Here is an 11,622-nt window from a genome sequence, read left to right as displayed (position 1 = left end):
CAGTGGCATAAAGTTGACAAAAATTAACAACTTGATTTTGTCATCGAATCAACATAAATACGTATATATCCATGTTAATCTAATGAAGCAGCCTGCAAGCTGACAACATCACCTTGGCGTTAATGAATTCTTTAGTCAAGGAAAACGTTGAACTTGTAAGTACTAATTTGTCTTTATTTGCTCTAACTGTTTCATTCTCAATGCTTACAAAGAATTTTGTTTAAAAAAAGCATTGCATTTTTTGTCTTCTTTCATCTTTGATCAGCAAGTCCTTGTATGATAGCATGCTTCAAATGGCTTAGTATGGTAAGCATCCGATGCAATTCATTAATCTGGGTTTTTCCCAACAAATTCATTGGTCTACATAACCAGCCGGTTAAGCGCACAAAGGGTGCTAGAAGGGCAAATGTATGCAGCCTTATCTCATAGTATAAGGAGCAATGAACAAAGTTGGTGTGTTCTATTAATCAAGAAAATCAAGTCGCAATCGTATACGATTTAAAGATTGGATTTATAAAATCAAGCTCTGAATTGGGCTTGAAAGATAGGAAGATGTTAAGAATTCTAGTGTTTTTTGTCTAAGCTATCACAAATATTGAGATGGATGCACATGATTTATATGAAATTGTATGCGTTTATCTCAATATTTGGGATAACTGAGACAAAAAACCAACACGAGATATGTAAGACTACTGTGATAGATATTCAACACCATTAATTTCTCAGAAGTAAGTAATCTCTTTCAATAGATGTAAGGTAACAACACCTCTCACTCCGGCTTGAAAACGACTTCCTTAAAGTCAACTCTTGACATTTTCAGATATGCATAAGATGTGCCTGCAACCAAACAAAAAATTGCTTTCACAGATGAATAGAGTTTTGCACGTCAAAGTTGGCTCTCTATAAATAGAGTTCGAACCTACCAACAAAACACACTCTGTTTCCTCTGCTTCCCATTTCTTTCTTATTCAATCTCCAAAACATGAGAAGTCAAAATTCTCAACTAGTTCCACTTATCATGTTAATGCTTGTTCTACTGTTTGCTCATAGTGCTAGTTGTCGTCGCATAAAACTAGCTGCCAATGGAGAACCAGACCAAGGTTCGAAAACCAAGCATTCTTTTATGTTCTTACAGAGCTTGTCTGCCATTCTCAAGTCTACAGAGTCCAGAAAGAGCAAGGTCGATTCATTATACTCTGTTTCACGGCGAGTTGTCCCTTGTGGCCCGAACCCACTTCACAATTGACAAAATACTGCATGTTTACGTTTGATATATTTGAAGAGATATACAGATAAGAGTCATTGGTTGTGTAATCTCATAGAGAGAGCTATATGCTCGTGTTCAAGTGTGTCAAGGTTTTGATACCTTCTCGGCGTTCTCGCCAAGCAAGTTATATATGGTGAAAGATGTATACATATAGTTTGAGATAAATTTTACATATTATCTTCATCTTCTTTATCGTATCTCAGGCCTGGTCTGGTCTACCATTATGATCCGATCATCAGCAAAGTTGGTATGTGTAATTATAAAGCCATTCAAACACGCGTCTTGAATTGCACCACATAGTCCATGCCTTCCATTTTATAAGTCAAAAGTCTCATGATCCCTAAGAAATTGCGCAATATAATCTAGTTTGTTTCCACATCTCTCTTGATTACAAGTGGATGCGGTAGACGGCGTGCTTGATGACGATGCCATTTTGGCTCTTTCGGAAAAATAAGACAAATCGATATTGTCAATTTTTCAGTTGAGTGATATAATCATTTGAATCGATGGGGTTGTCCTTAGACTGTCGTCAGGAGATGCTAGTTTTGCTGTTTTGGAAGTAAATGGAGGGTACAAAGAAGTCAAAAAAAAATTAAATACTACATACCTTTGTTTTACTGATGTCTTTCAAATGAGATCGTACCCTTAGACTATATGGGCCTACATGCGGAAGAGGCCTGCTTTTTCTGGGCCCATATCGCAAACCCAATGGTCCAGCTTTTAAGGCCCACCTAGAAAAAGCGGCAGATTCAGAATACCCGACAACGTTGGGTTGTGCGGGATATCACCAATATCATAACAGTGAGTTTGGCAACACGTGGTCTTCCCTTTTGTCCAAATTCTCCGACTCTGAAGTCTTGAAGACGTTACTCAACCCAAGCCTCTTCCTTTTTTCGTTTATTTAAAGAGAAAAAAAGCAGGAGGTCAGTTTCCGCCTGTCGGTGCCGGTGGACGTGAGATTCGGTCACATGGAGAGCAAGAACACCGAGGACTGGCTACCTGCGGGATGGACTGTGGAGGTTCGAGTGAGAAAGAATGGTAGAAAAGACAAGGTAATTAGTTTAATTAATATGAATGAAGTTTTTAATTAATTTACTTTCCATTTCAATGAATTTCAAGCTTATTTAGCTTCAGAATATTAAGATCTCTGCTTCTCTAGCTTAATATTTATAATTATTTAATTGCCACTTTTGGGTTTTATAAGAAGTGATGATGATTTGGGTGGTTTCAGTAACTGTTTTAATGATAGTGTAGTTTAAGCCTCGATTATTTTGGAAGATAAGAATATGGAGTAATTATTTTGTGGAAAGTGTTGATTTAGCTCCAAAAACAATTCAGTCAATGTAAGTCATTCAGTGTTGGGGGGAAATTAGGGTTGTATGTAATGTTTGAGCTTGTTTGATCATATCTTAAAAGATTAGGTTCCTAGTGTTTATGGAAGGTTGGTTAAACTAGTTGAAGAAAAGAAATGCATCAAGGCCGGTTCTGTCTTTGCATATTGACTATTGAGTGTCCATTCTTCAAGAAAGTGACCTGTGAGGTTTCAAAAGGAAATGAAGAACATCACAGGTGGACAAGATTTGTTGTAACTGCAACTGACAAATCATTTGTTGCATGAATAGAATTTCCGTTTGTGTATACTCTTGCAAATGTGAGCCTGTGCAGTCAGATCAACCTATCATCGTGTGGGGTGGGTTTTTAAGGTTTTTTTTTTATTTTTTCCCCCATTTTAGGAATTAAAGTTCATAACAGTTTAAAAGGATTTTTGAGAGAAAAAATGGAAATATCATAATATATTCCAAACTGTGACTTGGCGCCATTATTATTTGCACCAGCACGTGAAATGGAGAGCAACTTTGTGAGGTTTAGCAAATGCTCATACTTGTACTCGGTGTATGGTTGTGTGCCATTTAAATGACTTTTTTTTCCCTCCCAGATGAGTTCAAATAAACAATGTATTTTGCAATCTTTGTCTGCTTACCTCGCTAATCTGTTGAGAAGTTATTATGTTAAAAGCTTAAAATCTGACAAATGGGGACAATTATTTACAACTTCTCTCTTATGAAGATGATTTAGGTTGGATCTTTTTGATTATCTGTGCTCATTGCAGTGTTACTTAGCTCCTTCAAGTGGCCTTAAATTTAATTCCAGGGTTCAAGTGTCTCGCTATCTTAATGACAGCCATCCTGTGCCTGAAGAGAGGAGTAAAAGGCTTCACAAGGAAACCCCAAAAGAAGTATGTTCGGACACTGTTCCTTATGCTTTTGATTATTTCTATCATCTTATTTTATCAGTTTGTATTGATTGAAGGAGTAAGGACTGCTTTCCAACATATAGGTCATAGTCAAGAAGGTTGTGGCAGAAGGGTTACCTCCAGGATGGATCAAGGAAATTAAAGTGACAAAGAAGGGCTGCAAAGTTAGAAGTGACCGGGTACTCTGCCCTTACTTTTGGTTTTCTTGTGTCTTTATGAAGACTTCTATAATATTCTAGTAGTTTTTGTGGTGAGCTCATTTTTTCTTTTTCTAAATTTCCCTGCTCCTCTCAAGTCTAGCTTATTTCAATATTTTCTCGGTTATTTCATCTTTTTTTTTTCCCTTCCAATGTGGTTTTAAGTTTATGAGTTGTTCGGGCATCTTGGCTACTGAAGATGTTGTATGCGTCCTCAATTAAATTTGCTTTTGGCAGTACTACACTGATCCTGTAAGTGGATATGTATTTCGCTCTATGAAAGAGGTGTCTTGCTATCTTGAATCTGGGGAATTAGGACCGTACGCGTTCAAACCTAGGAACAAAGGCTGCAGCAATGCTGAACTGGAAGATGATAGCTCCTGTGTAGGTGCACTAGCAACTCAACTTTCTACGCTACATACTGATTTCATCTCTAACTTTTCCTTCAATATCTGCTTACATCAAGTCATCAGTTTTTAAGTATTGTAGTGATTGGTTCTTCATATTCCTTTTCTTTTGATCAATCAAATTTATTTGTGCATCAAGACATCTGATTGCAACTGTTCTGTATGCAGGTTTAGTTTAGTTAGAGTTTGATTTGTTATAATTTGAAAGCTGTTGTATCTGATCCTTCCTTCTCTGGGGTCTTTCGAGTGTCTCAAATTCCCAAGTATCAAAATATTGAGATGGTGAATCTTGTCATTTTCAACCTTTTGAATTGAAGCGCTATTACTTCATAGTTTCTTTCGTAGCCAATGGAAATAGAGCATTTGAATTCCTTGACTTTGTTCTTGTAGAACTTGCTTGTTTGGGAAACATTCATGATTTCATCTACTTTTTTTCCTATGATTGATTTCCATTGTCTGATGCAATACTACTTGGACTTGATGCTCAGAATTCAATTCAAAATTTTGCAATGAAACTTTTGACTCTTCTTGCTGTATTTTTTTTTTCTCAACTAGGGTAGTCACCAGCCATAGCCGAGAAGCAGAAGTTGGATGTTGATGTAACAAGGAGACAGATCACTGGAGGTCAGACTTCAAAAATTTGTGAGATAGTGAAGAATGAAGAGAGAGACACTCTTGCCTGTAGGGGAAATTGTATACCTTCCTCTGAACATTCTTCTAACCAGTGTAAAGTTCTATGTTCTCATCTCAACATGAAACTAGGTTCTATATGTTACTCTGCATAGCAAATGCATTTCTTAGGAAGGTGGATATTGGGCTGGGGTTGGTTGTGAGGGGTGAGTGTGTGTGTGTGGGAAGGTTGGGGGTGTTAGAGAGGGTACTGGATGTGGTTTCCACATTTCATTATTTATAGAGTTACCGATTAAGATTTTTTCATTCATGGAAGGACTCCTCATCATCTCATATGGATTTGCTCAATGTAACAGGTAAGATGGAACTCAGGAATTCAGAATCGCCAGAGCACAAGGACTTGAAGCAAATTGAGCAGGGAAGTGATTCTGCTATAGATATCACACCTGCAGTCTCTGAAGGTACTGCCCGCTTTTTGTATTTGTATGCTATTATGGCTATGGATATCTGGAATCCGATCACTTTTTTTGATGGATAGATTCCTTATTATCATGGTAAGATTTTGAATCTTATACTAATTTTCTCAATGCACAGGTGGGCGGGGGACAGAACTAAAGAGATCAGAATTACAAGAGAACAAGGATTTGAGGCACATAGAACGGGTAAATAAGTCTGCTACAAATACACCTCCTGCAGGCCATGAAGTTGATATTATTCCAGATGTGCTATCACTGGAAACTAGGATGAGTAGTGGCAAAACTAAAAGGACCAATCCTCGCAAGCGCAAATCCAAGAAGAAAATAGGTACTCAGTTGCCTTGCCGGGCTTCAAAGCGACTTGCTGGAATCACTCTTGATCCAGTGCCAGAGCTAAAAATGGCTAATCAAGCTCACCGAGTTACAGCCAAACCTTCTGATAGGGCGACAGCAGGTGCAGCTCGGGATTCTTCAGCAGGTGCAGCTCGGGATTCTTCCACTGGGCATGTAGCTTGTGATCAGCTCGAGTCAGAGCAGAAAGTGAGGTGCACATCTTCAATGAGTATAGGAGTGTCACTGGATTCATCAGATAAGAGTAAACATTTCGCTGGGAACTCGGCTAATCCAACTGAGGGAGGTGGAAAGGCAGAAACAAAAGTTAAGGCTGATAAAATGCAAGGACACTCGGGTGTTTCACCACACGGAAACCTGGCTATTATGGAAGAGAAGGTTGAAACTGAAATAAATAGCAGTGATGAGCCAGGAGAGAGCCTCAACCTGCCTTTGGCGGAATTATGGTCAGACCCGTGCATTGCATTTGCTATAAAAACTCTCACTGGTGCAACCTTCGATGCTTCCACCACTACAGAAGGGTCCCTGGGGTCTAACGGTAGTGAAGTTGGGGCTGACAAGAATCAAGTATCCACAGTTCTGCCTCTGAAGAATCTACCTGTTCCAGAAGAATTTGCTAGAAAGATTGAAATCAATGACAATGCTCATGAGAAGCCAGGATCCCCACTCAATTTGCCTTTTGCCAATGTGTGGACGGACCCATGCATTGATTTTGCAATAAAAACCCTTACCGGTGCTATTCCATTGGACTGTGGTATGGTTAGTCTGGATTGCTTTTCACAGCAAGTTGGTTCATCACAAACCCAAGAAAGTACCGGTTTTACCTTACCTAATGCAGGCGAGATTTGCCAAACCGATCTTTTGTGCCAGCAATATGCAGCTGTGGATAAACCTTCACTTGAAGAACAAGCCCTTGTGGAGCATGCGTTGCCAGTTGCTGGAAACGTGAACCTCCAGTACGCTGATAGAACTAATAGAACTAACTGACGCCAACTGGATGAAGATGGCCGGAATGGAAACCAAAGGTAGGAAATCCACATTTAGCTATTTGTAATGTACATATAGGACAAACTGGATTTTTGCAGAGTTCATCCCTGACTTTGTCTGGTTACGGCTTGGCACCATGTCCATTGATGTATTTAGTTATATGTAACCTTATGGTCGGCTTGTAGTCATCCTCAAGTTTGGAAGCAAACATCAGGTTGTGATTGTAACTGTTAATCCAACATATTTGTCCTCCATCTTCTTCATCTGGTGAAGAATGTACGATCAGAGTATTTGTAATATTATATCTGTTAATCCAACATAATTGTCCTTCCTCTGGTGAAGAATGAATGGTCGAAGGATAATTTTTGTGTTGCCACTTGCCACGCTTCTCTGCGCTCCGTTTAATACTCGAGAGGAATGAACACCAGAGTAATACTATACTCCTGTGGTCAAGGGGTTGGGGTTTGACCTAACTTATTTAAACCGTTACAACCAAAACAAAAACATTTCTCAGCTCAAAAGTACAGTAGAAAATGAAAATACATTGCAAAAAACGTGTCACTAACTACTACTAGAACTGACTGTATGACTTGAAATCTGGCTGGATAGTGGTTATCATTCTCCCAGTCACCATTGTAGCTTCTCTCTTGTGCCATAACAAAACAAATAATGTGCATGTAAATAGAAAATATGGGCTTTTGGGAAATAAGAGCACATTTATCTCATTCATTTTCTTTAAATGATGTAGTACAGAAATATATACTAGTAAAGTTGTATCATTTCGAAATTCGAATTGTTAAGTACCCGGGTAATGACATATATGAGCTCCTTGCCCTTTCTCCTTCAGCTACGAAGACGAAATCTGCAGCCAAAAAAAGGAGCCAAGTTTAATGCAATGTAAATGGGCTTTTTAAACAAGGTTGGGCCTATGAAGGTCTATTTTCTGATAAAAATATTAGAACAAAAGGGCCTTTGAAACTTTTGGCCTTTTGGGACGCGCGTGGGTCCACTTGCCTTCTAAATCCCTGACCGACTTCAAGCGATCACTCGGAGGTTAAACGAGAGAACCTCCAATTCCAAATACGCGTTTCACAACCAGACGGTCTCTCTCGCTTTGGCATCTCATCTCCTCAATTCGAACGATCTTCGTTTCCTCTCCTCTTCTCCCGCTAACTTCAGAAGCAAGACAACGATGCCTTCAGTTCTGGAGAACGAAGCGTCCTTCGGACTCTCTAGATACTTCAGCGGATCATCGCCGCTGAAGCCTCCGTGAAATGGAAAGCGTTATCCGCAGGACCGCCTCCGACCTCGGTTTTAGAAACCTAGTAAAATTTTTGCGATTCGGATGTTTCCAGGACCTGCCGTTTTCCTTCTCTCGCCAAAGCCTTGCAGAACGGAGCGATTAGGCTCTACGGTTGTCGCCACTTGAATAGTCCATAGGGCTTCACGTTTGCCGAGGAAGACATTGAAAGGTACAGAAAAAAATCTGAAAAAGAGTGCAACACGTCTGTGTCTTAAATCCCTACTAAGTACCTTGGAATGGAAGATTTTCAATATTCGTTGAATTTCCACTACTAAACCAAGCGTAATAGACCTATAATAGCTCAGAATAATTCCTTGGTAGCTACGATGAACTCAGGTTCTTATTGATGATTTACTTTTGTTTTCATTTTTTTACCTGCTTGAATATTAATTTTGATTAGGTTTAGCGCACTGGTTAATTACGTAAGTGGAATAACTTCATATGCTGTAATTATTCGAGCCATGGATGAACAATTCAGAACGGAGGGCTCTTCTTTCAGGATTATATTTGCGTCTTTATGTTTGTAGCTCACCTTTTTCTTTAGTTGTATTTTTATTTTTATTTCATTAATAAAATGCTAAACCAAATGAAATTTTTTATCAACATTTAAGCCTACCACTAGAAAATGAAGCATATAGGATTGAGAATCTTTTGTGAAGCTTACTAAATTGCTTTGGTTGAGATGGCACAATGTACCTGATTACATATACTAAATGGATTATTAATACCATGCGCCTATTTTGATTATGTTAAATGAGCTTAGTTTGTAGCTGAAAGCAAGTTTATATGAAAATGTTTTATACATTGTTGAATTCCAATGTAATTTCTCCCAAAACCTTTAGGGATTTTTGTTGGTATTTCTATTAGAATTTTCTTATAACGCTTCATTTTGAATTTTTATTATGTATCTACTGGCATTCAATGTATTTGATCAATTTGAAATAGAATTTTCCAATACTCTTCATTGTGAAATTTTATTATGTATTTACTGGCATTCAATGAATTTCATCAATTTGATGTACTCTTAAGTTATATGTTGTCTAGTTTTAGTGCCCTATTTTTTTTATGCATATTTGTAGATTCTCTTTAGCTATTTCCAGTAATCCTCTGGTGTGTTTTATTCTGCCATGTGGAAAATATGAGATTTCTCCACGCGAGGAATGTTCTTAGATCAGTAACCATGATTTTTCTTTTTAGACTTTTTTTTCCTTAAAAGATATGGCAGCTCAATAAAGAAGCTCAATTAATCTGTGTTAGTATTTTGAATTACTCGATTTGATTCGGGAGCTATTTGTACCTTTTTAGTTTGCATGCTTATCTTATGACAGCATCGTATTAATATTGTCTCATCTTCTTAACCATGGAGAATTTTACTTACGTGCTCAATTGGACTTTTGTCTTATTTCATTAGCAGATAAAGTTTGTCTCTATCTATAATCGGCTATTCCTCCTGGTTTATATGTTAGGTTTATAGTATGTCACTCGCAAAGTGTAGAAGTTAAGTTGAAGAGTAGATCAGTCTGTGGGGAATGTAAAACTAATTTTAGAATTCCCAAAGGTTATACAAAATCTATCATTCTAATTTTCAAATTAAAGTATGTGAGTAGAACTGTCTTCTGTTAGTGCTTTGTCAAAAAATATTTTCTTAACCAAGGAACTTGATTGCAGTTGTAGTCGTGCCAGCTTGAACTTGGCTCATTAATGTTGTATCTACCAAAGGATACAAGTAGTCATCTTGTTTTATTGTATTCTGAGTTAGAGGGAGCACAGAAGTCTCTGCAGCTGGTAAATGTTCCATGTTTGCATTTCCGGTCCCTTCCCGTAACCCAATTATTATTATAAAATGCTGAAAATAATTGGGTCTCGCGAATTACTAAATCTGAATGCCTATTTACTTGTTATCCCAGTTTATTCTAGAACACCATGTATTATCTGAGGCCCTGTAATTGAGGTCACAGTGGATAAGTCATTAATTTCAATTTGGGATTGCAGATACTGGAATGCAAATCTTATGCTGAATTTCTTGGGAAGCAAAATATGGCTTCTTGACCTGGTTTTGTGACGTTTATGCATGACACGAGCAGTATGATCAGCCTCAAGGCTTGTCAGGTATAGTATTCTGTGCTAACATACTTTTGGACATGGAGTGTTGGTGCCATCTGATTGTGGCTCTTATTTTAGAGCTTTTTGCTTTTTAATGGGCAGTTTATGCCTCCAGGAGTTTAAGACAATGAAGAATTTTAGTGGAGAAAAATGTGGTCACATGTTCAATTCCTAGAGGTTAGTTTCAATTCCTGGAAATAGCCTCTCCACATAATATGTGGGGGTAAGGTCTGCGTACATCCAACATGTTCCCGACCCCATCCACTGTGGGAGCCTTGTGCATGAGAATTGTTTACTTTTTAGAGCCATGAGATGAGGTATACCCTACTTTGCAATGATGACAAATGGTTGTTTTCAATATATTTGATGGACATTTCACTTTTGCGTATGCATGGATGTGTTTCTTTCTTCACTTTGCTTGATCATCATATATGTGCATCCTCGAGGCAAGCGTTTTACGTTTTCTGGGCGATTTGGGGTATCTTTACGTTTACTTGTATTCGAGGCTGGGAAAAAATATCCTGGTTGTGATAACTTTGCAATTAGAGGGGCTTGCTGGATTTCAGAGATAGAATATCCGCTTACTGTGTGTATTTTTTTTGTTAATTTGCATATCCCACTCTTTTTTGGTAATCAATGTATCCCACATTACAGTAGTTGATGATCATTTTCACGTCTTTTGCTTCAAACTTGACTGCGAATCCGAAAAGATAGCCTGAGCATACAAGTATATTTTATATGGCGCTCAAATGTTCTTAGAATTAAAGGACTGTCCAACTTAAATCATTGCTTCGTTTGAGGACGTTTGCTTGGAAAGGGAACTTTAGTTTCAACCCTACTGTTCTAGATCAAATAAGTAACCAGTACACTGCTTCCTTATTACAGTTTTGGTACCTGTTGCAGAAGATTATAGCTGATTTGATAATTTGGGATTTCTAGTCAACTTTTTTTTTGAGTGACAAAACAATAGAATATATTAGATAGACACCAGTGGTGCCACCTGATTGCAGCAGACAGTAGGATTGGTTCCAAGAAATAAGCTGTATGATCAAAAACTTTTGTAGGAAAGGATATTTAGTTCAACATCAACATAATTAATTTGTCCTGCTATTTTGTTTTCCCATTAAGAGTATGTTGGCGGGTATGTTGAAGTAGTTGATGGTTAAAGATTTTTGTAGTGACTTCTGGTTCAATGTTCTATTTTTTTCCATTAAATTGAACATAAACAATTGTTTACAATATTGCAATGCTGTTTTCCATTGAAGAAGTAAGTGTTTTCCATTGAAGAGGTAAGTGTTAACGATGATTATCTTGGTTGGAATTGACAAAGTTGTTTGATGGCTGGAATGATAGTGTCAATATTTAATCTATTGAGGATGTTCAATAGCTTTCTGATGGTTTTATGCTAGAAGAGATCTTCATCAATTATGGTCTGACCAAAGCGTGGTTTATGCTATAGAATAAAACCTGAATGCATACTGCCAAGTTTTCCTAGTAGTCACTTTTAATAATGGGAATGCAGGCTACATTTACCTACTGCATCTTAAGATTATATCTGAATGCTGTGCAAGTTTGATGCTATTTAGATCTCAAAGAATCTATTTTGTGTCTTTAATTGCTTGAGTTGGCTTTAGTTTGGTGCATCTG

At 37.8% G+C, this 11,622-nt stretch overlaps 1 protein-coding gene and 1 long non-coding RNA gene across 8 annotated transcripts; both read left to right on the top strand.

Moving 5' to 3' along the window:
• The first annotated feature begins 2,059 nt into the window (after positions 1 to 2,059).
• On the top strand, positions 2,060 to 6,900 carry LOC119984517 (methyl-CpG-binding domain-containing protein 13-like). Of its 7 annotated transcripts, none has more exons than XM_038828506.1 (7): positions 2,060 to 2,319; positions 3,378 to 3,503; positions 3,605 to 3,700; positions 3,956 to 4,102; positions 4,686 to 4,806; positions 5,112 to 5,216; positions 5,350 to 6,900. In XM_038828506.1, exons 1-7 carry the CDS (start codon positions 2,236 to 2,238, stop codon positions 6,567 to 6,569), a joined length of 1,899 nt encoding a protein of 632 aa, XP_038684434.1. In that variant the 5' UTR covers positions 2,060 to 2,235; the 3' UTR covers positions 6,570 to 6,900. The 7 variants fall into 7 exon arrangements, with proteins under 7 accessions (XP_038684434.1, XP_038684433.1, XP_038684438.1 ...); XM_038828505.1 differs by having other exon boundaries at positions 4,686 to 4,818; XM_038828510.1 differs by having other exon boundaries at positions 2,061 to 2,319; positions 3,449 to 3,503; positions 4,686 to 4,851.
• A 720-nt stretch (positions 6,901 to 7,620) lies between these two features.
• LOC119984344 lies at positions 7,621 to 11,251 on the top strand. Its single transcript, XR_005464880.1, has 2 exons — positions 7,621 to 8,041; positions 9,865 to 11,251. It is a non-coding gene; the product is annotated as an uncharacterized LOC119984344 (long non-coding RNA).
• Positions 11,252 to 11,622: the final 371 nt, after the last annotated feature.

This window comes from Tripterygium wilfordii, chromosome 18, assembly GCF_013401445.1.
Source record: "Tripterygium wilfordii isolate XIE 37 chromosome 18, ASM1340144v1, whole genome shotgun sequence".
Lineage (NCBI taxonomy): Eukaryota > Viridiplantae > Streptophyta > Magnoliopsida > Celastrales > Celastraceae > Tripterygium > Tripterygium wilfordii.
Note: the sequence above shows the minus strand (reverse complement) of the source record. Positions and strands in the feature narration are given on the sequence as shown.